The sequence below is a fragment of the Sabethes cyaneus genome, chromosome 2, assembly GCF_943734655.1.
Source record: "Sabethes cyaneus chromosome 2, idSabCyanKW18_F2, whole genome shotgun sequence".
NCBI classification, from domain to species: domain Eukaryota; kingdom Metazoa; phylum Arthropoda; class Insecta; order Diptera; family Culicidae; genus Sabethes; species Sabethes cyaneus.
The window spans coordinates 184,729,177-184,756,311 of record NC_071354.1 but is presented as its reverse complement, the minus strand read 5'-3'; the positions used below and the strand labels follow the sequence as shown (position 1 = coordinate 184,756,311).

At 37.5% G+C, this 27,135-nt stretch overlaps 3 protein-coding genes across 3 annotated transcripts in view; 2 read left to right on the top strand and 1 right to left on the bottom strand.

Annotated features, from left to right (window-relative positions):
* LOC128736436 (tyrosine-protein kinase receptor torso-like) overlaps positions 1 to 27,135 on the top strand; it is a 53,166-nt gene that overhangs the window by 5,697 nt on the left and 20,334 nt on the right. The gene's annotated exons all lie outside the window — the stretch shown is intronic.
* Positions 457 to 6,116, top strand: LOC128738581 (heparan-alpha-glucosaminide N-acetyltransferase). Its single transcript, XM_053833827.1, has 6 exons — positions 457 to 850; positions 909 to 1,039; positions 1,128 to 1,252; positions 4,566 to 4,957; positions 5,013 to 5,296; positions 5,355 to 6,116. The coding sequence occupies exons 1-6, from the start codon at positions 716 to 718 to the stop codon at positions 6,004 to 6,006; spliced, it is 1,719 nt and encodes a 572-aa protein (XP_053689802.1). The 5' UTR covers positions 457 to 715; the 3' UTR covers positions 6,007 to 6,116.
* On the bottom strand, positions 6,090 to 25,780 carry LOC128738582 (uncharacterized). The gene is made up of 4 exons (XM_053833828.1): positions 25,537 to 25,780; positions 25,234 to 25,428; positions 15,820 to 16,072; positions 6,090 to 6,777 (listed from the first exon to the last, which is right to left on the bottom strand). Exons 2-4 carry the CDS (start codon positions 25,422 to 25,424, stop codon positions 6,322 to 6,324), a joined length of 900 nt encoding a protein of 299 aa, XP_053689803.1. The 5' UTR covers positions 25,425 to 25,428; positions 25,537 to 25,780; the 3' UTR covers positions 6,090 to 6,321.

The window sequence follows — 27,135 nt, the reverse complement described above, 5'->3', positions numbered from 1 at the left end:
CTATTATATTACCTTAAATTTAACAAGTACAATAATTCTTTTGTAAACCTATGAACCGCACAGTGAAGTTACTTGAGAAGTTCCATGCGCGAAACATCATATGTAATAGTTAATCAAGATATAACATTAAAACTATTACACAAGCTTTATAATGCTTATAAAGCGTATAATTTATAATGTGAATATCACACGCTAGTTTCAACTATCTTGACATTTTTGCAAGAGCTTGAATAAAAAGATATAAAAATATGGATTGTTTTAGGCCTTAGCGAATTTGAGTTTAGGCGACGCATTTTTCCTCGTCTTGCTCTATTCTATAGTAGTTGCAAACGTTTGTACCTAACTGAATCACGTTTCCATTCAATTTCTGACCCGTCCTAATGCTGATGAGTGGTGCTGACGGAACATATTTAACAGGGACAAGGCAGACAGGTAGACCGTCCGTCCGGCTGCTCAAGAGGAGATTTGTTTTGGTTGTGTTATCGCTCGCAGTTTAAGCTCAAGCACCGTCACATACTTTCGCCCAATAGGCTGATTGAACTTGAACGTATTGTATTGAACGTACAGTATCTGATCTGCCTGCTGGCTATAGATTGTGCTGTGCTGTGCCAGAAAGTTTTGGGTGTATTGTGTGGGTGAAATGGTTTCAATGCCGCCTTGAAAGTGGTAAGATTTCAGCTCAACTCAGTCGCATCCATCCAGGCAGCAGCGCAGGATGATTGAATATACCGAGCGATATTTTCGTGGGCTTGACCTGTGGTCACTGTCGGTAGATCAGGCTTTCGTCAATGCCAGCATCGAAGGATTAAAGAATTACTATTTGTATTCACTGTCCGAGGAATGTGAAAAGGTATTAGGTTGAGGTATCGTACAAAAAGTTTGTGTTTTAATCGTTTTGATGATTGCAGTGTCCCTATACTAGGCTACATGAAATTAAAAGTGAAACGGACAGTGGTAACATACTCAAACTAGACGTATCAAGAAGGCTGAATTTCAAAGTTTTTGAGCGCAATCTCGGAAAATATGCATTTGATAATGAGTATGTTCGGATTTGAATAACAATTCATTCTCTTATCAATCCATTCGATTTCATTTAACGAATGTTTTTATCGTCTGCATTATTCAAGATCTTTTGTATGTCAATTAAGCGGAGATTTGGGAGAATTTGGTGTGTATGATTTGCGTGTCGAAGATGGAAGCACAACATCTTGTACGATTGAAACTGCTAAAGAACCCGTCAACATTTATCTGTGTAAGTCCATTTCGATAATTCTAGCATATTAGCGTATTTCATGTCGTTAGAAATTAACGCTGCTTTCACTTTCGATTCACTTTGGCGATAACACTGCATACTAAGATTCTGGGTTTCCACTAATTTCTCTAAACTCTCACATTGGATTAAGCATTATAACAGCAATTAGGAAATTAGAGAAACGGGAACAAGATAATAATGAAGTATTTGATTCGTCAAACCGAGGTTAAGATCAATGAAGGCAAAAAACAGATATTTTGAAAGTAACATATTTTTTGTATTGAGAAGATCAATACCTAATACGAACACAGTTATCTATCCTCGACTATATTTAGTTTGATCTATTTGAGAGTATTTTCGAATATTTATTTCGTTAAATTTTGCTACAAGATTAGTAGGCAGTAAGAAATCCCATTCAATTCTACTACTATTGAAGCAGAGTTCAATATAATGATAAAAAGCCCCATAAAATTCACCCATAAATAATATCATTCTTATAGAAGTTTGGTATCTTAAGCATTTCATAGGAGCAAAGTTTCAATGACTCTCTTCTGAAGCCTGTTTATTGTGCTTCATGAGTTTTAATATATACATTTTTATGCAATCGTATAATTTCATCTAAGATGTGTTTATTCTGATAAACAAAAATCGAACAGAGGCGAACACCATGCAGAATACATTTGGAATTTCACGTATGAGATCATTCTGCGTCTATATTGCTGAATATGAAGTTGCGAGGTGTGAAAATTGCGTTGTAGTCTTGCTTTTTCAGGTGCGTACAGCAAAGCTACGCCTGTGGTTTAGAACAGCGTTTCGCAAAGGAGGGTTCATAAATTTAGCTCGCAGCAAAATAGTAGGTATACGGAATTCCGCCAAAGGGTTCGCGAATCAAAAAAAGGTTGAGAACAATTGATATAGAACATTTAATGTTAATGAACGATGTTGTAGTGCTCAACGTACTCAAAAAATGAGCCTATTTCATTCGTACTCGGTTGTCGAAACAATCAGTTTCGTCATAACAATCAGTTTCGTCATAACCAAAAATAAGCAGCCAAGCTACAAGAACAACCATGCTTATGCCTATCACATTCAGAAAAAGTCTTGTGAATTTCACTTTCGAAAATGAATTATTTTTCTTAGTCATGGCTACTACAGCGCACAATACATGTCTAGATTATACAAATTTTAATTACCATGACCAACTGACGGCTCGGAGAGAGAAAGTTCGGTTCACAAAGCGGAAAATTTCTATTTAGAAATAAATAGTTCGTATTCAGCCATGGATAAAATAAAAGTAAAATGGGTTTCGTCGTTGCTTACGCTATCACTGCAGTAATTTAAAACAGTTCTGCAGCTCTACTCTTCTTTTCCGCAGTAGTGGCCGGTTTCCACTCCGTGGGAACGGTAGTGACGACATTGTCGTTATACCGTTTTATTTGAAAAAGTTCATTTATCTCGAAATATTGAGAATGCCGCCGAGCTAAATTCAATCTTGTTCTCCTGTAGCAGCTTAGATGCGGGGTGACTCGCATTGTATCAAGATCCTGTGCTAGTCTTGCAGCATCCTTATAACGTGGTATGCTTCCAGCTCGAATGCGTCGTTGAATTATTGTCGTATTATTGTCGGCGGTGATCCAGGCGATACGAAATATATGAACTCCAATTCCGTCAGAGGCGAACGTTCTTCTCTCTGGATCCTGTCCCTACCATATATTTGATTTTTAATTTGTAGCTCAATGCTGCTAGCCCCCTTTTTTAGTCTGGGGTAGATCTGCTCCGCCGTTCTAAAGTTTCTAGTAATAATAAGTCGTCTGCAAAGGCTAGGAGTTGGCTAATTTTGCTGAAGATCGTTCCTCTCGTTTCGATGTCCACTTGCCGGATCACACCTTTAATTGCTACGTTAAGTAACATACAGTACAGCAAATCCGGTTCCGGCAACCCTCTTCGCACTTTGAAGTGCCCACGAAACACACACGTAGCACATCACTCTCTCCAGGGTAGCTTTGATAAGCCGCATTAGTTTGTCTGTATCATGCTGTCATGCTTTCGTTAAATCATCAAAAATATGAATCGTGGGCGCGTTGTATTCTCGACAAAGCCCGCCTCTAGCTACTGGGGATAGACGACGTAAAATCTGAAAGAACCCCTAGTATGCAGCGTTGATCAGCTTAATGCCATGGTAATTACAGCAATCGAGACGACCGCCCTTTTGTAGATGGGACAAACCACACCTTTCATGCAGTCCTCTGGTAGTTCTCCTTCTCCCAAATCATTGAAATTATCCAGTGAAGTACCATTGCTAGTGGTTTTTTGCTCCTTGTCCCTATACACATGTCAGGCTTAAAAGATTGTTTCACATTCTCAAAGAACTTCCGCGTTTCGTTAGCCCGGAATACCTAGTTGTTTTAGTGCTTCACGATCTCTGCTCTCGTTCTGGCGTTTTTTCCGCCTCAGGATCGTGGTCAACTCATTCCGCGCTCACCGGCATTTGGCTTAACTTTTTCGTTGTGGTAATGCTTAGATAATCTTTCCTAGGTATATTTTTCTTCTCCCTCGTATCAAGAGTTTTTAGTTCGTCAAAATTTGCATTTTTCATTCCGTGCGGCCGCACGGTAATTGGCCGAAACCTTGGCGGATAATCGGCATGTACTTCAGCCCTTACATGACATTGGCGATCTGCTGTTTCATCGTTATGACAAAAAAATTACTGGAGTAGATCCTCCGGTCGAAATTCTTCCGAAAATGTTTTATCGATCGCATTATTTTGGCATAATGGGCCGAGGCCCGATCCCGCTGAAAAGACTCCGTCAAATGATTCTCCGCTAAATAATACTTTCCGCCAAACGGGTTCCCACAAAATAGTGCTTTCCGCAAAAAAAAAAAAATAATCTTCTGGGCCACCCTACTAACGAAGCCTAGGCTATTGTAAATAACACAATGAAAATTTTTTGGGTTTAAGGCGCCATGTTTTCCCATTATTTCGGAATATACACTGCAGGGCAGAGCTAACCTTTCTGATTATTGAATCATAGTGTGTGTTTAAAGTTAGATCAGCATATAGGAATAAATTCAAATATTTATCTGCGACATTGTAGTAGCGAGTATTTCAGGCACCACTCAAATGATTCGTTTATTTATTGGATTAGGAATTACAAACTTTGAACTCTGCTTTTTACCTTCATAATCATAGTTCAGGTCTAACCTTGGGTGGGGCAAATCAAATACTATATTATTTTTCACCCGATGAGTATGAAATGACAAACATGAAAGAAACAAGTTTTTTGGATCTTACCAATCTGATTCCTTCCGGCAGCTTTTGTCACGATTGCACTGATCGGCCTTTGCTTTCTGTTGTTAATCGTATGCGGCAGAAAACTATTCCAACGGTTTCGCCAAACCGCCGTCGATACCGAACTGGATCCAGCCAGTCCGACGGAGAGCACCAAAACGCTCACGAATCCAGCCAAACCGCGTCTTCGCAGTTTGGATACCTTTCGCGGGATCGCAATCATGCTGATGATCTTCGTCAACAGTGGCGGTGGCCATTACTGGTGGATCGAACATGCCACCTGGAACGGGTTGCACGTAGCAGATTTGGTTTTTCCCTGGTTTCTGTTCATAATGGGCGTGTGCATTCCGATCTCGCTACGCTCGCAACTCAATCGGAACGTCCCTAAGACTGCAATTCTCAAAAATATTACCATTGTGAGTAGAAAGATGGACTACTTTTGCATGCGGATCTTAACAAGCTTGGTTTTAGAGATCGATTAAATTGTTCCTTATTGGATTGTGTCTTAACTCCATGAACGGACCCACATTCTCAGAACTGCGTATCTTTGGAGTTCTGCAAAGATTTGGCATAGCGTACTTTGCTGTATCAGCTATTCATCTATATTGTTATCAGGAAAACGCGCAGTTTGAACATCCCTTGGTGAAACGCAACATCGACATTGCTCGACTTTGGAAGCATTATCTTGTTATCGGATCACTTATACTGGTCTATCTGTTGATAGTTTTCTTAGTACCAGCACCAGGTTGTCCGAGGTATACCTAAATACCCTAGTGTTAGTATTTCCGAAACAAAATTTTTATTTGTTTTTAGTGGTTACTTCGGACCAGGAGGAAAACACCTAATGGTTGCCTATCAGAACTGTACAGGTGGCATTACTGGCTACATAGATAGAGCGATTCTCGGTGATAGTCACTTGTACCAACATCCAACGGCTCGTTACATGTACGACGCTCTATCATTCGATCCAGAAGGACCGTTTGGATGTTTGCCAACAATTATCCAAGTTTTCCTCGGACTGCAGTGCGGAGTTCTCATCCTTACGCATACGGAACCGTTGCCGCGAATACGGAGATTGATTGTGTGGGCCACGGTACTAGGCTTACTCGGTGGGATCCTGTGCGGATTCAGCAAAAATGACGGATGGATTCCGGTTAATAAAAATCTCTGGTCACTGTCGTACGTTTTAGCAACGGCGTCGTTGGCTTTCCTCTTGCTCTTAATCTGCTACGTTCTCGTCGATGTGAAAGGATTCTGGAATGGAGCTCCTTTCTTGGTTGCCGGAATGAACGCCATCATTTTGTATGTTGGACACACCATTTTCCACAAGATGCTGCCTTGGCACTGGAGGATTGGTAGAATGAATACTCACTTTATGCTAACACTGGAATCCCTCTGGAATGCTGCACTGTGGAACGTCATTGCGTTCGTACTTTATAGGAAAAAAATATTCTACAGTTTGTAACCATTGTACCAGAGTCGAGAATATATACAAACTTTATCTTAATTACAGTATTTGTGGTGTTTCACAAGTCCTTAAAAACTCCGTTCAAAGTGTATCATGTATATAATTTATCTTACGCCCTAACAGTGGATTTTGCTTTACCACTAAAAATATTAATGGCTGCATTTTTATATTAATATTCTCCAATTGTAAAAAGATCGATAAAAAATACTGTGAGCTCAATACGGTTCACGTAAAAAACCCGGCAACAACTAAGTAGAGTAGTCTTTTTTTAGTAGCTAAAGTGCGTTTCGTTCCAGCTTCTTTCTGAGCTTCCTATGAAATGCTACAATCCCAGCAAACAAGCGAATAGTACAGACAGGTTACCAATTTATCGTCCTTCTTAGATTCCTCTTCGTCATCCATTTGTTTTTGACCGGGCTGGTACTGCTTTTTGTAGCTTTTCTTCTTCGATCGAAACGTGTCCAAGCGAGTGCCATCCGCGGTTGGGTGCAGTTTAACCGCATCGGGCACGTCACTATCGTTGATGTGATCGATGGAGTCAATGTTTTCGCAGCTGTTCTTCTTGGAATTGTTGTAGCTATTGCGGCGCAGCCGTCGTCTGCTCTCGCCGATGGCCAACGTTGCCGAATTGTGCATGAAGTCAGCGGATCGGCTATCGTTGTTCGAGGACAGCAGCGAAGAGGATGACTCCGCGTTGGAGTAGTTTCGGTCCTTCTCCTCGTCGATCAGTTCCAGCGTCTCGAACTGATTGTTGCTTGGAATGTCTTTCTGCGAAACGAAATTAGTAAGCAAAAAAATTTGTTTATTATTTTGGTTTGTATGAATCATTGGGCAATTGTATTCGAAGGTTTGGTTGATTTTTTTTCGGTGACGAATTCGTAAACATAATTTATGGTTTTCTGCGTTACACGCTACACCCAACCACGAATTGTGTTTAATTTTTGACGGAAAACAAATCCAATATGCTTATACTGAGAACATAATTTCAAACATTCAAACAGAAAAAAACCATTGGCTTATTTTTTACCGCAAATGCTATTATTACGAATGGTTCGTATGTGGTACGAGTACACATTCGTAGAACATTTTGCACCAGAAAACTTTTATTGGACGGGCATCATCTGGCATCGTTATTCACGAGATCGGGTTGCAAATATTGTATGAAAGAGAATATATACTTGTTCAATTATGACCTGCTTAGTATGCACTCAACGTGATTCTGTGGTTTGCAGTGTCGTCGATCTTTTTTACGGTGATATGACAAACGAGCTCAACCTCAATTCCCGATTGTAGAAGTTTTCTTTTTGAAAAAAAAAAAAGATTTCACTGTTTCTCGATAGGAGCCAGCTTTTAATATTTAGGACAACTTCGGGTTTGCGATTCTATCGAGTCTGTCGCTTTCTGTCGTGTTTCAAATATATGACGACTGGTTTGTTTTAAGGTGAAATGAGTTGCCATTGATTTTGTACATTTCAAAAGCAGTTTTCTTGTTTGAAAAAAAAAAAATCTGTTCATGAAAATATATTCGCTGTGTTCAGATTTACAAGGAGAATGCAGTGAATACATTGTTAAATATAGAACCCCTGTTTTGTGCCCAAAAACTGCTTCCGAAATTGGACTTTCCGACGAAAAGTTAATGACTGCTACTTTCCCGTTAAACCAGTCAGGATTTTAACTAAATCAGGACTTCAAAACAGAAATGGTCTCTCCTCCGAAAACGTGTCACGATATCAGAACAAAAATTGAAATACGCTTTCCAGCCATTTCCGGCTAAATATCGCAACGAATTTTCAAAGTTGAACTTTGGTTCAATTCGATTCGTCTTCGTTCCGGTTACAAATTTGGACAATTTTTGACACGGTGCTGGTTATCATGGCACACCAAACAAGCCGGTCCACCTGTAGGGGATATCTTCCAATGTTTTCACACTTCTTCGAGGTTTTGATAATGCTCCCACTGCTTCATCTCTTATCAGGTTCATAGTCGAATCGTCTGCGGCGTGTGTCTCACAAAATTCCTTGCCTTTGGTGCTTCGTTCCTTCGTCTCGGCTCGACTTTCATGAATTTTGATATCTATGGCCACACAGATTATGACAAACCTCATATCAGATCATGTTCGTTGTTTGATTGCGATGAGAAATATAACAGATACAGCCGATCGGTTGTGTACAATGCGTGAATCTCAAAGCAAACAACATGTAGGATATCATTTTTTTCTCGCAGCTCGCAGCTAAAATCTAACACTGTGATCGACTGCTGAGAATTGGTAAGAGAACAAAATCTTGCGGTTAACGCTAAAACTGTTTGTCGTGAACTGTACAAATCATGATCTGTGCATGTGGTGATAACTCACAGATTTGATCAAAATTCCCGATTTTCTATCTGTGCTCCAGAGTAATTCCAAGAAATTAGAAGTCCGTACTACTATAATTATATCCAAAAACATAAAAACCGGAATTCCGAATTCAAGGAAAACAAATGAATCGGAAGCGGGTCTGTTGTCACCACAGCGGGAGTAAATAAGTTTTTGAATCTTTGCGTACTGAAAGAATCCAAATTGATCAAAAATAGTTAAAATTACAAGGATTTTAATTTATTTGGGTACCCGGCTAGCCTGATTGAGGTCTTAAAGGTGTTTTTTTGTCGAACACATAATGGTTAAAGAAGGTAATACAATCTGGAATGCGTTTACGTCCGAAATTTGAATTAACGTCCTCTTTTTTTACGACCGATTTTTTAAGTCCCCCCAATAGTAAACGTAAAACGAAATTTGAGTGTACCAACAGCCTTGAAATTGAAAATATGGCCCTTTTCGTATTTCGAAGTAAATCTGTTCCTGTTTCTGTTTGCAGCACGAGGTGGGGCACTTAGAGCCAAGTCTGTCCAATGCTGAGAGAAGGTGATTGTGATAATGATAAAAGAGTCCGTGCGGACAACGCTAGCGCCATAATGTGTTGATGATGATGAATTAATGAGTAGGAAAAAGAGATGACAGAACTTGACTCTTTGCAGATCCGCTACAATTGTATAAGCAATAACAATGAATGTACTTATCTTGATCTTCTCCTTCCTTTTGTTTATCCGCTTCTCTGTATGTGTCAGACTTGTTCGTACATTCGTAATAACTTAGGGCATACGTTGACTTCACGTCGTCCGCTCCAACGTATTCAACCTATAGCTGATCCCTCGTTGCCCCCCACGACAACGTTAGGCTCGCCGTGAAGAACAACGACCGAAATCAGACAACGAACAAGAGAACAAAAAGAAAACGGGGAAAATTTTAATCAACATGTTGATTGCAATTTTCGGGTTAGTAATATCACGAGAATTCTATGTCTGTCCATCATCTATGCTACTACCGACTAACTACTCGCTAGGATGGACGCTACTCATCTCTCCAACTACCCATGTCATCACGGTCGGCAACCCAGCGCTGTTCAACCACCTATGCTCATTACAAGCCAGAGCCGCTTCTTTACCTACCATCTTTGCAGTATTGTAGGTGTTGCTGTTAATCTTCGAATATTTTGTGCGGAATAACTATCTAAAAACTACTTAAACTTCCGAAAAATAGTGCCGATGCGATATAATGGGGCTGGTACTCGCTCGTATTATTCCCGGTGGCAGTAATTGCCTATTTGTAGCGGTAGTCAACCGATTTGTCGGTATGTTCTTCAGACCGTGGTCAAATTGAACCAATTCTGTTACTAAGAAAGGATGAGGTAGATCATGTAGAACTTCACTTGGAGATATGTATATATGCCGTGTTAAGTCTTAAGTGCAAGCTGTCACTGAAGCAAGACTTAATAAGATGTTAACGAAGTTGATAATTCTGTGAGGATGGTATTGAATCGAAAAAATCCTCATACCATGGTCATATATTATGTACTATGACCATATTTTAGGAAGTGGGAATGATAGTATATTGAGGACAGCCCTTCGCTATCGCTTGAATCAGCCAGAGAATCGAATACCTGTTTTTACTTGAAGAGCTATACTCTATAAAGATTTAGTTAGAAGTAGAATTCCAGTTGAAGTCTGCCAGGATTGGGCAATGGACAGAACAAAATGTATATCGAGGCTATAAAGCTTTTCGAGAGATCCACTAAGTCCGACCGCGACGACAGCAGCAAGAATGGAGAGGAGCAGACCGCCGGTGAGTTGCCACCGTCCGACTTGATGGACTCTCCGACAGAGGCTCATCAGCATTAGGAGAGTCCTTGGGAGACAAACAGCGTCATTCATGATCATTTTATATTGTTAGTTGAATACCGTTAACGCGTTTAGTCACAAGACATGCAAATCATTCTAAGGAGGGAAATAAGAAAATAACAATAATAATTATAATTAATTACATCCAAAACAATACAATAGAGGTGACAGTAACAACAACGATAGCAATATTAGTAGTAATAGTAATAACATAGGAAACTGATACAGCAAACACAGCTACTGACTATAACTTCCTGTCCATTATCAATTGTAGTTTGGCAGCATAGGTATAAGAAAAAATTCCGACTCATCATAGAGCACTCAAACATATATTCATTCATACCTATACACCCATGCACACTCATACATGCATACACATGTATACATGTACGTGTGTGTATATTTTTCAGTGCTGTGCTGTCCATAATCGCATAACAGCCACAAATTCTATGGCAATCTCATAGAAAATGTCTCAATTACGCAAATAAAGACATCACATCATTTTTGAACACTCGTTCGTTCTAACTAGCGATATTTTAAAATTTTCATGAGTAAGTCAAAATCTCATGAATCGTGGGTAGGATTTGGTTTCAGTATCCTAGAGAAATTTCTGTGCATACCAGCATTTCATCTAGGGAACTGAGTAAGCCCTCCCGGTGCTTCGGCCTAAACGGATTGAATTTAAAATCAAATCCGTTCAATTCCGCTCCATTCCGCTTTACGAGACACATGCTACACATATATCTAACTTAAACTATATTATATTCTACATGCGGAACTAAGCTTAGGAGTGTGCCGAAGTGCGCGACAAACCACCTTCCCATGGGAGGGCTTTTCGTATTTCGAAGTAAATCAGACTTTTAAAATCGGATTCACTGTTTCGGAATCGGCTCTCTTAGGTTCATGGATAGTCCACAGGGAACTTAATATCATATTAAAATCTAATGAATAAAAATTCAAAACATTTCGAAACGTTAAAGGATGGCCCGCTGAACCCATTCTCAGAACTTTGGTATCCATACTGTTAGATTTAATGTTAATCCTGAAGCGCCGTCATTGACCCCTAGATCCAGAATGGTCAAACCGCTTCATCTCTTTATAGGTATGTGAGAAGTCCACTGTACTGTTCAACAGTATTAAGGGAAGGTGAACGACCAAAAATTTGGAAAAAAAATTATTTTTTAATTTCATATTTTGATTCTGCAGTCTTTTCCGCTTATTTTGATACTAAATTTGTAATAATCCGATTACGGAAAGTGACCGAAAAACGATCATAGACATAAGCATTCCAGTGCGGCGTGGAACAAATTCGGTGAAATAAAACGCCGCTCCTGGAAAACTATGATTTTCAAACTTTATGTACCTTTTTCTCAGAAACTACACAACAAATAAAAAAATAATGATTTTTTCAAAATTTTTAGTCGTTTATGTCCCCTTAATACTCACATGACTGATATTTTTGCGAATTAAAAAATAACTCAGTCTATCTCATATCAGATATTCCTTAGGAATTTTGATTTTCCAGCCACCGTATTTCGTTTATTGGCCAAAAGGTTTAATGGATCAAAACTAGAAAAAATAACGAATCAAATGTCACTGGTTTCGTGAAAATTGGTTCAATAATTGACAACAAATTTCAATAACTCGGGACTGAGACTGGTGTGCGAGTATATTTTAAGCTTAGGTAACAAGTACCCACATATGAGTCCCATTTATTTCAGTCATTGTTTACTGCAACAAAATATTAAGACAGACTTCTAATTTTAGTTGCAATGATTAACAAAGGTGGGACGTATAACTACGCGCAATACGGAATAAATAACAAGTAATCATAGTAATTTCAATCGTCTTCTTCTCAGTATAGTAATTTTCGTTATAGGACTGATATGTGGATACCGGTAGTATAGCAAAAATCAATCCAGAAATTGAAAAATCCGTTAAAGATGATAGCCAGTGATGAATGTCTCATCTCTCAAGATCAAAAGACACATTCCAGCGTTACGAGACACCATGAGCAACCGTTTATTTTTAAGCAAATTTGTTCATATTTTACCAACAGTCTGACGAATATCAAAATAGGTGTTTTGAGCTGCTATTTAGTAGTACTTTCTCAATACGTGGGCGAAATATTTATTATAATAAGCATCATTGAATAGTGGCGGAATACTTTTCGTTACGGGACACCATCGCAGAAAATGCGTATTCTGAACATGATTCAAACATTTACAAAACTCTGCACTGTTTCAAGTTTTTCAAAGTCGATATGTTCCGAAAATTTTTAGCTGAAGGCAGCCTGAAACTCAAAATGTAAAAGTATTTTCAGGTTTTGTGTTTAGTTTCTAAGATATAATAAAAACCATTTCGTTACGGGACACCATGCGTTGGGCAAACGGTATTCTGCAAATGGTGTCCCGTAACGAAAAAAGTAAACTGCAATATATGGTTTATTTTCTCTAGATTTCTGTTCAGGCCGTCATATTTTCTATATCTTGTCTATATTCACTATATTTTGTAACAATAATGTACTGATTTGGTGTATTATAGACTGGTAATAAGACATACGTAACGAAGTATATGTAAGGTAAAGTTTACTTCCAGGTAAAGAGAAATACCCATGGGAGAACTATACTGAAGTATCATAATGAAATGCTCGAAACCCTAATCTTAGAGTTTGGAGACATTAGTTATTAAAATGTAGGGGCTGTGCATTAATTATTTAACAAGTTTTCCCCATTGTTCACTAATCGCCCCCTCCCCCTATGTAAGATTTTGCATGATTTTGGCCAAAATAACCAAATTCAAAAATTTTATTTAAAAAAATTTAAAACGGTAAAAAAGGTTCTTCTTGATGCGAAAGGTATGATTTATTTGCGCTGCACGCCAAAATGAGTTTAAATAGCAATTATTCGAAAATTAGGTATTTTGTTTTACTTCAGACGTATCAGTTAACGTATCATAACTCATAAATTTAAAAGTTTTTATGCAACATTAGCAACTCATGTTGCGAACTATAACTATAACATAAGTTGCTACAAAAGACGAACACATAAATTTGAAACTAATTTTTCCTATTCATTAAAATAACTCTGTTGATAACTTGCAAATTATTCTAAAGTTATAAAACAGTTATATAAAATATAAAAAAATAAAACAGTTGAGAAAGGTCAAGAAAACTTTCAAAAAAGAAACGCCAGAAAAAGTAGCTGAAAATGATGCCGTTCGAAGTATGAACGTACACTTACTATGCATCTTGCAAGCTAAAAACCCGAATTAATCCACCTAGCGGCGTGACCTAGCCTTTCTACTGCCACAATAATCATTATTTAATTTCTAAGGAACTTAATTGTAGATGTATAGATGTTATATTAGACTATATTTTTAAATATTTAAATATATTTAAATTTTAAAAATCCTTATTTGCCAGTAAAATTCACAACGTATTGTGTAGAATAATTATATTTTCTTTCCTTGGGTGCGTAAATACATGTAAGCGTCATTTATGTTACTTGATGAACACCTTATAATATTTATAGAAAAATAATGTAAACACAAAAGATAATTTTTACAGACATGAATGAATATGTATAGAAAATTGGAAATTAACCCTCTAACGGGTCTACAGACGGCCTTAACTTTCGGGCTTCAGAGCCACATACGAAACTTGTTTTGAATTGACAATATGAAGTATTTGTTCATAGCAGATTTTTTGATATTTTGATATTAATACCATGCATTCAAAAGTTAGCATCTTTGAAAAACAAGAGTTCAGAAAAATTATTATTATATTTCACTTATGAAGAAAAAGGATATCTACAACAAAATGATTGATCTCAAAATTTTACTATTAGTTTGCTTGGCTTCAATTTTGCAATATATCTGAATTAGACAAAAATTACTGAATAGAGCATTAGATATGAAAACGAGAAATGGAACTATTTCTTAGCTAGCGCTCCTTCAGATAATTATTTTTGCATGAAAATCAAAACTTAAGCTTCTTTTGAATGTACTTTCATGAAAAGATAGTCATTAGCTTGATCGCTTCGTTTTTACAATGTTAGAGGGTTAGGAAAACAAGACGAGGTCGAAAAATAGTGCCAAAGCTGCGCCATAAACATGCTTGAGAATGGGAAATACGATCGATATGATTCCCAGTGCTTGTTTTTTTTGATTTATTTATTAAAACATGATACATGACATAAGACATCTGTCCTTTAAAATATCACTAACGAAAACAAATCTTACAAAATTTCTACCGTGCAACGTTTACTTCCTATTTTTCATATAATTCTAAGCTCTCGTGATTGAAAAGAGCATCTATTGATGTGCAGAATTTGTTTGGAATTTGTACAAATTTATTTGGAAAAATCAACTAACTTGTATTTTTGATTCAATACACCACTATACCTACATGCTTAAATAAACTGCTTTTCTTCGCTTTTTGCTTTTCTTGTACAATTGTGAGTAACAGCAAGTGAAGAAAATGACAATTGAAATCTGAAATCAAAGAAAAGAAAAAACTTTTCGATTGAATCCCACTACTACAATTTACTACTTTCAAAATTTGCTCTCATGGGATAGATGCGCGTGGAATGTGTCAAACGCAGGCACGGCAACGCACAGTTTGATTCAATTTCGCTCTTTTTTACTGTAGGTACCACCTCAGCCAAGTAGAATTTACAAAAGTTGTTTATGGGTCAGTTGTAGAGTTAGTTATAATCTGCAATATTGCTGAATTAAGCATTGCATCGAGAGCAAATATTTTCGTGAATCATCGTTAAAAAATTATCTACGAAACGTTCCTCTTGTTAGTCATAATGGATTCTCAAAAAATAACTACATTAGTTTTAACGGGCTGCCGATTAAACCTTATCGAGTATGAGAAGCAGTGCTTTTTGACTTGTTTTGGCTCGAAGACTATTCGGAACAACTAACACTACGATAACATCTTTCGATATTAGTGCTTTTCTCTTCCAGTTCTCCTAGTGCCAGGTAAGACACAGGTGGTCAAATTTGAACTGGGACTCAATAGAGACGCAATTGTCTCGTGCTCTAACAACTGCCTGCAACAACCGAAAATTGTCGAAAAACAAAAACCGAAAGTGAAGTTCCGAAAACGGTATGCACCTGGGTTTCGCTTTGTTGCTTATCTCAAAGCAAAAAGGCACATGCGGGAATGGAATGCAAAGTGAACTCTATTCGACAAAAGTTGAACAAAAGATGGAAGTTTGAATTTGGAAGTTTATATATGGTACTCTATTGTGGTAATGTTGACGTAGTATATAGAGACAGTATATAGGTACAACTGTAAACCAAGTTCGCAGTAGAATGCCCAATTCTGTGCTTTATTCGAAAAGTCCAAGACAGGGCCCATCAAATGACTAAACTTGGATATTGTTGTTTACATTACTGAACGTTTGAGGTCACAATCTCATAAGTTTCTAGTGAGACTTGTAGGGTGTTAACAAATTTCTTCGAAAAGCGCGGTATAAGGCGCTGCACGGTATTAGAGCATGGCACGGCACCTATTGCTTATAATTAAGACCAATTAAAAAGTAAACTAAAGTTCAAATAAAACGAAGAAAGCGGAATTCTACGTACCTTGTTATTATCACCATTCAAGTCGTTGAGAACGACCAATTCCACAGACTGTGCGCCTCCTTCGCCACCATTGCACATTATATCATTGTCTGCTGCTGATGCTGCTGCTCCTACTAACGGTGGTGCTGGTGGTAATGGATCACCTAAATGATTGCTGCCACTAGTTTCGCCCACTTTATTGGATGCTATCGTGGCCAAACTCATGGTGCCCGTTGCAGTGGCCATTCCAACGTCCAGGTTCGAATGAAGATCCCTGAAAAATATATTCCGGTGAAGTAAAATTCCTTACAATGCACCGTACACTACACACAAGGGAATCGAACGACGTTTGACTTCAGCTGAAGCTAATCACGACATTCTAACGCGAACTCGAGCGAGGGCGCGAGTGACCGGAATGACCCACTTGCTGTGCAGTAAACAATTTAGTAAACTATCTCGAAAGTCACAACACAAACTACTGGTACGACCGCGGTATGCGATTAGCTTCTAGATGTCAGTGGCGCTGGCGCTGACAATGGGTCATTTCAGCGATCCCAACAATGCGATAGGAATTAATTTTCGGTCTGACGACAACGATGTGGTTCAAGGTCCCACTAGTCCAATATGGGCAATGGGCACACGCAAACCAAACTAAGTTTTTGTTTTTCGATTGGTATGCAAATTCTTTTGCACTCTCTTGCACTAATACAAATCGCGTACTTTGCCGATTCGTCGAAACTGTCAATATCTCTGCACGACGGCACGCAGCAGCAGCAATTGATGATGACGGCAGTGAAAACTGAGCAATGAACGAGCGATGTACGGCACGGGCACCCGGCACAGGGCATCGTCGCGCCGGGTTTGGGGAAAAATGAAATGTAAATGGTCCACGCAATGGCCCTTTTGGACAGCGGGAGCTGTGCGTGCGAACGAGGGTTTACAGTGGATGATATTGAATTGATTCGAGCCTCAAAAATTTTCATTAACGTAATAATTTCTCTCTAATCAGAATCGGTGGTTAGTCGAACAGTTTGCTTATAGTTCCATAAATTTCTACAAAGTGAGTCGACTTGCTTTAAAGTAAACAAAATTTTCGCTTATGTAATAAATCAGTGCCTTCTGTTTACTAATATAACCTTTGATATTTGAAAACAAAAGTACAAAATATTGATCTGGAGCCAAAAGCCCCACTTTTTGCCTAGCACCCAATGCAGTTCGACCAATGTGTTTATTAATGTCCGCATGCAATAAAATAATTATCACTTGTTTTGTCGCACCCGGTTGAACTGATTTGCACGCTCTTAGTCTCTTCTGAAAGATGCTAAAGTTGACAGTTGCGTACTATCAATTTTTTTAGGTGGAAGTTTCATTAAAAAGTTACCATTTGTAGTGCCGTAATGAAAAGAATATTGAGTGACATAAAAAAGTTCTACCATGTTTAATAGAAGAATTAAATAGGAAAAAATTCTTCAATTCATATTTGAGATTCTCAAAAATATCTTTTGATTATAGAAGAGTGATCAAAAAATTATTAGAAAATTGCAAATTAAATACCAAATAATACGATAACTTGGAGTTGTAATGAGAAATTGGGTCAAAAGTGTCAAAAAAGTTTGAACAGGTTTTTAGAGGTTTAGAACACTACTCGACCTTAAAGTAAATTTTAATTATAATTAAAAAATTTCTGATTTTTTAAAATACGCAATACTCAACAAATTCGCAACAAATTGTGAAAATTTAAATCATATGAAAATTCCCGTCAAGATGGAAAAACTTCAACGAATGTAAATAACTGGAACGAAAGCGTAAAAAACGGAGATTTTTTCGAAATATTTTGAATGTACAATCGCAATTTATATCTTACCGATGACCCGCGCCTATGCGGTTAGCATTGACAGTGGGATATCTGAATTAACTTTAAAGCGTAGTAACACATTAAGTATTATTTCTATTATTCTCTGTTATCACACTTCTAAAAAAATTCCGACACTCCCAGCAGTGACCTAATCAATTTGTCACCATAAGAGGGATTTTACAATTTAAATTTTCACTGCATTTTGAAGTACCTGAACGGATTGTTATCCACCATAAACCACGTGTCAGTTTCTATCCTTGATGATATCATGACGAAACTCTCCAGTAACACTCGCTGCCAGTAAGTCATTGAAATGCACTTTCCTCCACCAGGAGCAATCACACTCGATTCAGCAAGACGTATTTCCCTAGCAAAACTGAACGAGGTTAAAACGCTTTACAGACGTTAATCGTGTCGATATCTAAATCTTATCATACGGGCTTCCTAAAAAAGATATATACCTGCTTATATCTTTGGTTTATCGTCATGTGTCAATTTTTTTCTATTTATTCCTTTGTTTCATCGAGTCACTTAGTGGATCTTTTTTTACATCGGTACGATAAAAGTTAATTGACCAATAAAAAGTAAACAAGACTGCACAGATAATTTTGTGCATCCAAAATTTGTTTTTATTATGGTGTGCATCAAACTTGCGTTTCTAGAATTTTTAAACTTAACATTTATTGAGAAAACGTCTGAATTTTGGCCTTTTTCTTGCTGAGTAATTGATTTCTGAACTCGACGTATGATTCATACAACAATAAAGACGACTGATTCATTTATCCCTAATTAGTGTTCTACTTGTCTGACAATGTCGAATGTCTGTCTTAAGTAACAGGGTATTTTTCAAAATTATGGTATAAAATGGACCGAAAGGTCTCAACATTTCATGAAGTTTCGCATACGAGCAAAGTTTATGGACTCATTAATAATGAAAACAATATTTAAAAAATTCTAGAGCTTCTAGGTATTTTCCCAGCAAAGTCAAAGGGAAATTTTTCAATTTTCTCTGACATCGCTCATTTTAAAAGTTCATAACTGTTGAACTCTTGAACCATATTTTTTTAAAGATACAAGAAAATTTTCTCAGCAACCTAGGAAACATATTAGTTGGAAAAACATGTTTTAATTCTTAGAAAATTAACAAAATATATTTAATTCATTATTTTTTATGTTTATCACTATAGCGTTTTTGGTATTCTAGAGTTATTGCCGGAAAACTCAAATTCGCTAAACATATATTTCTTTTAAACAACATCTCAAGAACCAAACATGATAGGTAGGCTTGGCACGCTCTTTTCGCTTCGATTTTGCTCTTTTGATTACTTTTGATACTTTTTGATTACCTTTTTTGATTATTGATAATATTGTTGAAGGAAGCATTCTATATCTTTTGTATTTATGACCCGATAAGGCTTATACCAATTGCCCTATAGCCCCGTAAATCAAAAGATAAAACTTTCTTTCTTCAGCAAAATTGTAGATAATTACTACTACTTCTTCAAATGCCCCTTACAAAACTTTTTCATTTTCTGCTTAGTTGAGGTGCAGCAATCAAAGAGCAAAATCAATGCGAAATGAGCATGTCAAGCCTGGCCACATCATACATAATGCTACAATTTCATTTTTTGAGTATTCTTCGATTGTGGAACATTTCGTGGAAAACATTTTCCTGATAATATTTTTTCCGAAAGAGGAAATTTGCTGACATTTTCTTGAAACAATGTTTGTTTTACGATGCTTGGTTCATTTTAACGAGGTCCATGTAAATCGTAAAATTTTCATTAAAGTTTTCTCAGAAAATAGGAAACATCGAATTTTTTAATTATAAGTCAATGACTATACCTGTGATACAGAGCACTGGCACTGGCATGCATGTGATTCACCTTTTCTCAAAAATTTATTTCAAAACAAAAAAAACTGAAGGAGAAACTCAAAATTCTGGAATTTTTAATTAGTTAATAGGGGATTGAATGGTATTTTTAGCATGCTTCTAATTTTTCGGCCTGCTCTGTTTTCGTGTTACTTGTACCTGAAGAACCTATTTATCTCCACGAAACGAATGTGTAACCAAAATAGTGTATATTGGTAAAAATCAGTGATGATTTTCCCCCTAGGCTGTGGAGAACAGACGGTAGCCCGAAAGAGAAACATTGAATGGTAGAATGTTATTTATTTAAATATTAGCTGAGTGCCCGATCTTACTCGGGGAGCCTTTGTCTTACAGCCACTTGTACATCGGTTATTGTAACCGAAATGCTTATAATGCAAAAATACAACGCTTGTTTCACTTTCGGACGTTCCTCCCCATTTGTCAGCTCCCCCTCTTTTGTCTACCCGGCCACTTGCACATCTGTTTTCTTTACGGAAATCCCTATAAAACCCTATAAAGAAAGAAAAACAAAGCCATTTTTCCTATTTGCACCTTCCGCTTTTAACAATGGCCACCCCTCCCATAGGAAATGAATAGTTTTGTTATTGTATTTTTCTAAACACAGCTTTTTATTTTTTATTAGTTTAGTATTACTTGCTATCCTAATAAAAAAAGTAGAAGGTGCAACAGTGTTTCTTCCATGGATACAAAAAACCTGTCATTCCTTTCATCTCACTTCAAGACAAAACTTCCCGGTCAACACTGAATGTAACACAATGTTGCTGTTATGTAACACAGAAGCAACATTGTAATGTAACAAAGTTATCAAAATTTGACGTAACATTTAAATAAAAAAATGGTAGCATTGTTACGTTAAAAGGTTACCTGTAGGTTATGTAACAATAACATTAAGTTTGTTACATTACAAACTTAATGTTCTTGTAACATAACCTACAGGTAACATTTTAACGTAACAATGCTACCAGTTTTTCATTTAAATGTAACGTCAAATTTTGATAAAAGTTGTAATGTTACACATTTAATGTTATTGCTACATAACCTACAGGTAACATTTTAATGTAACAATGCTACCATTTTTTTATTTAAATGTTACGTCAAATTTTGATAACTTTGTAACATTACAATGTTACTTAACAGCAACATTGTGTTACTTTCAGTGTTGACCGGGTAATTACTATATATAGTTTCCTTGTGAAATGTTACAAAGTTATCAAAAATTTGACGTAACATTTAAATAAAAAAAATGGTAGATTTGTTACATTAAAATGTTACCTGTAGGTTATGTAGCAATAACATTAAATATGTAACATTACAACTTTTATCAAAATTTGACGTAACATTTAAATGAAAAAATGGTAGCATTGTTACGTTAAAATGTTACCTGTAGGTTATGTTACAAGAACATTAAGTTTGTAATGTAACAAACTTAATGTTATTGTTACATAACCTACAGGTAACATTTTAACGTAACAATGCTACCATTTTTTTATTTAAATGTTACGTCAAATTTTGATAACCTTGTAACATTACATTGTTACTTCTGTGTTACTAAACAGCAACATTGTGTTACTTTCAGTGTTGAACACCGTGTGTTCACCACAGAGGTGCTAGACAAAATAAACTGCAAACCCCCCTTATTAAGCTAGCGACATGGGTTGGGTTATTTTTAGACACAAACTGTGCCTCTTCCTTCGTCTACTGTAGAACCACCGACCGAGAAGTTTAATCTAACTTTGTTTTTACTGGCGGGACGACGACACTATGCAGGCCCTTGCGACTTACAAGGCACTGCGTGTGACGTTTGATACTTGCCAAATGAAACTTGTACTGGTATATCGATACTTGTCAAACTGTACCAAAATCTGTAAAAATAACGGAATATTTAAAGTTTCCACCACTATAGGTACTACCACAACTACTCGAGCATCTACTCTACATGAATTAAAAGGAATCGAATAATATTGTACCTTGCAGAAATTTTACGAGTCCTACGCAAATACGTTTTTTAATAATAATTATCCTGTACCTACTTAATACACTGAAATTATGCTTGTCAAGCAAGGAGGGGTGCAGTGGGGAGGCAATAACGACCAACTGATGGTTTAAATTGCTAAATTGCAAATATATGTGGTAAACGCAGAAAATAACCACGCTAATAATTTTCGCGTGGGACTCTAAATAGGTGGAAACTCCGCAATAAATGATTTGGAATCTAAATGTACTTTTTATTTGTCGATTATTTAAGGAACAAAGATTGGTGACGGAGGCCTGAATATATGTAAAGTCTCGAAAATACTAGGTGAATTGACTATGTAGCTGCTAGTAAATGCGCTTGCAAGCTAATCGTAAGCTGCGTGAGTTTACGATCAGCTTTTAAGTGCACTTGCTAGCAGTTAGTTAATTCGCATAGTATTTTCGAGGCTGTACATACATTCTGGTGGCAAGTATTATTGAGGTGTCACAGTTAAGTATTTTTTGTGACGTTACAAAAACATTTATATTGTTACATAACAGAAATAATAGGATTGTTACATAACAATGGCAATAATGTAACGCAACGTTACATTGCTTTAATGTTATTGCAATGTTACATAAACATTATCGCAATGTTACATTGTAATATAACAATGTTATGTAAAAAAGTGGGAAATTTCAACCATCCTGTTACCCTCAGGCTACGTAACTACAACCTCACATCATAAACATTACCGCAATGTTACATTGTAATGTAACAATGTTATGTAAAAAAGTGGGAAATTTCAACCATCATGTTACTCTCAGGTTACGTAACTTCAACGTCACATCATAACACAGTTACGTAACAATCTGGTTAATGTTATGTAACAATGTTGACCGGGTTGTTTGTAAACAATGTTTTTAGTGTCACCACCAGGAGCAAGTATGCACAAATTATTGCCTGAGTCCACTCTGCAGTATGCCACATAAAGTTTACCAAGGAAAAACATGGTGTTCTCAGATGAACTCCACGCTATCTGAATGATTGCCCCTGGGACTCAAACAGAGTCGGCCAACAGCAATTAGCACTAATGATCGAACACTTTTTATACCGGTCACTTTGATTCGGTGCATAATTACACTTGACAAATCTACAGCTGCGAGCATTGCAGTTTAGTGTTTCGTATTTTGATTTTTTCTGTTGTACGGATAAATTGTTATAGTCATGTGGGCGTTACTCCCCCCTTCTCGTCAGCAACCTCCGGTCATCAGGTCCTCCTTCTGTCCTGTCCTTATGGGAGAACCGTCTAAACATTTCCCTGTTGCCAACCCCTTCAGCGCTGATTCTCTTATGTCAAGGAACATGTGTGCCAAGTTTGGTGAAGAACGGTCAAGCCGTGTCGGAGTTATGACCTCCCCCTATTAGGGACCCTCCCCCACCTATTAGGGAACCTCCTCCCCTTTCTGTTGACCCCCCTGTGCTGATTCTCTTATGTCAAGGAACATGTGTGCCAAGTTTGATGAAAAACGGTCAAGGCGTTTCGGAGTTAAGGGCTCCCCCTGTTATGGACCCCCATTTTTTTGTCAACCCCCCAGTGCTGATTCTCTTATATCAAGGAACATGTGTGCCAAGTTTGGTGGAGATCGGTCAAGGCGTTCTGGAGTTATGGTGGAACATACAAACAAACATACAAACATACTCACGCTCACTTTTATATAAGATTTCACTGATTTCCAACAAACTACTGCGAACAATCAGGAATTTGGAACGTTTTCTTTCTCGAAGTATTCCGATTTATTCATGCTTTACAACCGCAATCGCCTAATAAGCCATGAGAGAGTAAATTTATCCGGTTGGGAGTCTCATGACAAAAAAGGTGGATCAAATCCAAGATGAACGTCAAAAATGTTTTTACTCCATTTGAAAGTTCTGTAGTAAAGAAGACTTTACTCGGTAACCTTGCGGCTACAGGGCCCCCTGTAGCTACAGTCTTTGATGATCTGATGTAGTCCTACGTCACCCATTCGTTCAACCCTTAAGGCTGTATACCTTGTAGTTTTATCTTTTGAATTTCGTCTTTCGATTTTTGACTTTTAATTTTGACTTCTGATTTTTAGTCTGCTACTTTTGAGTTTCATCTTTTCATTTTTCACATTGAAGTAAAAATGATTTTTGACTTTTGGCTTTCAATTTTCAGTATTTAACTTTTGATTTTTGAATTTATTGTTGACTTTTTGTCTTGATTTTTGACATTTTACTTCTGATTTTTGACTTTTAGTCTTCAAACTTTGATTCAGTCTGTTGATTTTTAATTTTTGGTTATCGAGATTTAACTCTTTTAATTTCGGACATTCGACTTTTAAACTTTTCATATTCAACATTTGACTTTTGACTCTGCTTGTGAATTTTCACTTTTCACTTTCAACTTAAATTATGACTTTTGAGCAGGCCTTCAATTTATTCTCTCAATTGCGCGATAATTGGTGAAACGAGAATGTTTTATACGCATTAAATATCGCTCGTGAGCGTAGGCTAGCTATACCTACTTTCATCAATCCAAAGAAACAAACGATCATGGTTTCTTGCGTAACTTTTTAAAAGGACCTAAGTGTCTATAAATAAATATACATGAATTCCATTAACAAGCATAGGATAATAATAATCCTGTTCCATTGGTATGTTCTGACAATGCTGCCAATGCATGCCAATGCAAAATATAGTCCAATACGGCAACTGCTCGTCAATTGGAAAATATGCTGCCGAGTGATACTATATAAGCAGAAGCCCGCCGAACAGATGCTCATTCTTGTGACGGATTTCGGAGAGGAAGGATCTCACCCTCATGGACCAGCAGCAGAAGCAGAAGCGGCAACAGCAGCAGGCAGCGAAACCAGTGGCCCCTTTAAGGGTAAGACCACTGCTCAACCGAAGGAGGTAGAACCACACCGGCGGCGAGGTACTCTGGAGTGGACAACAGCAAATCTGTCTCGGAGCACGACACTAAGTAACATTGAGAGACTCTCTTTGGTTCTTTTTGGTGGTCTTTCCTTTCTTCCGTCTATTACGCTAATATAAATGCATTTCAACGACAATTTGCTTAACGTTTAGCTAAATAGTGACGCTAGTAACCGATTAATGCAAAGCTGATGATGAGCCATATGACATTCTTCCCGTTTCTTAACTTAGCTTTTTTTATAAAAGTTAAAATAAATCGCGCATTTTTACTGCAAATCATTACTATTACGAGTTATACTGTTATGCATGACTCTTGGATGTATTTCAGGCAGACATTTCAGATTCACAATCTCCTATTTCAACAGTTTTGTCACAAAGTGCCAACCAACCCAGCACAGAAAACAAAGACATAGTCCTACGTCAAAATATTCCTCTCCATCCCTTTCTCACATAAAATTCGCACGAAAACATTAGCAACGACGTCAACATGAATCGGCACATCCCTCGATTATTATTTTTGTCATTTGACAGCGTTCAGCCCCACTAGCGCGACAGACTTTCACTGTGCTACGTTCACAGCCAAACCAGCGGGATTTTCGTTACATTTTGTTGCAACAATTCTGTTTTTCGCAGATCTGCGTTCATTGGGAAATGATTTACAAACGTCGAAATACTATTTGAGACTAATTTGTACACGAAAAATGACATAGAATTGCTATGCTGAAAGCGACAGCATAACATCCCACCCATTGGCTGCTAAGCTACTGCACTTACGCGTTAATGATCTTAGCATGGGTGCTGGTGCCTCCCATTGTCCAGGGTTCGGTTTTACGCTGCTGATTGGCGTGATACTGTGGAATGTTGTTTTTGGTCGGATTGTATACACCCTTACGGTTGTGCTTTTTTCTGCCTGGAATCCACAAAATCCGCAAGCCGCTGGACGTTTTGCCTTTGCTCGACGACATTATACTGTTCGATGAGGAATAGAGTCATAGAACAATAGTCGTCTGGTGAGTTGCACGAATTTAACTGTAGTTGAAGTGTGAGACCGTTTTTATTAAAAAAAACTCAGTATACCTTTTAGTTTAAAACTATTAAATTCGATGAAATCAATATTAGATATTTCATTCACTTTTTGCTATTCATCATTTTTTTCGTGTACTACGTAGCAATAATCACATTCATTTCACAACTTCTTTATCAACCAACGAAGAACAGGATAACACAGTAATGAACTCAAACAATATAATATCGAGATTACAAACCAAATTCGACAAAAAAATAATAATAAAACAATCACAGATTAATTCAACTGAACCGTGTCACCATATTCCATTTTATGCTGCAGCAGCATGCAGCGCTGGCAAACGTCAAACTACGTAATAGATATGTTTGGCAGCATGACTTCATTCATTCAGCCCTCGAGCGAGGCTCGAGCAAAGATGCCAGATATGACGGTATTTGTGCATGGATAGAAATTTGGGGCCTGTTGATATACTGAATGAGGCGTTCATATTAGGTTAAAGGCAAAGGTTGTGTTAACAATTTCAATGTTTGGGATAAAATTACGTCGCCTAAATTTACGTTTGCATAAATACGGCAGCGCGTAATTGCGTGTAGAGAAGCTCGTAATTGCAGGTGATGTCATGGAAGGTGTTACGCAGCATACAGCGGCTCATTGAAATTCAACGTTTCGTTGTTATTTATTCCGCATCGTTATTCATTTACAGTTTTTTTCTCAATGATATTTTTCATTTGAATGTGTTTCATATATTCTCAATTGTTCTTGAAAAACTGAAAATTTTTATCAGAGAAACCGTCCGTTATATTTTTCTAGTTGGTTTTAATGTTTATGACGTAGGACTTAGTTTAATGGGATGGCATGCTGCGAAAACAAAAATTATGGTGACACTAAAAAATGAAAGACTGACCAATATTAGCTCAGTCGATTCTGAACAAATTTTGCTGGTATGCATACCAATCGATTCATAATAGATGTGCCTTTTGAATCTTTCTTATAGGTAACTAGTAGAATTTTCACAAAAAGTTGAACAATTATAGCAAATTTACATAAGGTTTCAGTCAATCACGGATGAGCATTTTCAGTAGAGAAACTGCTACTTCAATTGCACTTGCCAGATACATGTAGAATGACAACCATCCTGTATATTGCCCGAAAAACCGGGTAGAAGCATAATAACAACAACAATATCATAAAACGTCTTTCAATAATACCAACATAGTCATACTTATTTACTTAGTTGGACCTACCGGGAACTTTCGTTGTAGCTCCTCGTCATACATGACGTTCCACAACACCGGGCCCAGTATGGAACCTTGCGGAACCCCTGCGAGGATTGGAACGCACTTCTCGCCCTCCGCCGTATTGTAGCATAGCACACCAATCTGGAAATAATTTTCCAGAATCCTATACAGCGACACCAGCACTTGAACGTTCCGAAGCGAATTGGCTATGGAGTCCCAACTAGCACTGTTAAATGCATTTCTCACGTCGAGCGTGACAACTGCGCAATAGCGGATACCCGTCCTCTTGCGCTGGATTGCCACCTCGGCTGTCTTAGTGACAGACAAGATGGCATCCACCGTAGATTTGCCTTTACGGAGGCCGAATTGGTTCCTTGACAGACCGTTTGTTCCCTCCGTGTCCCGGCTTCG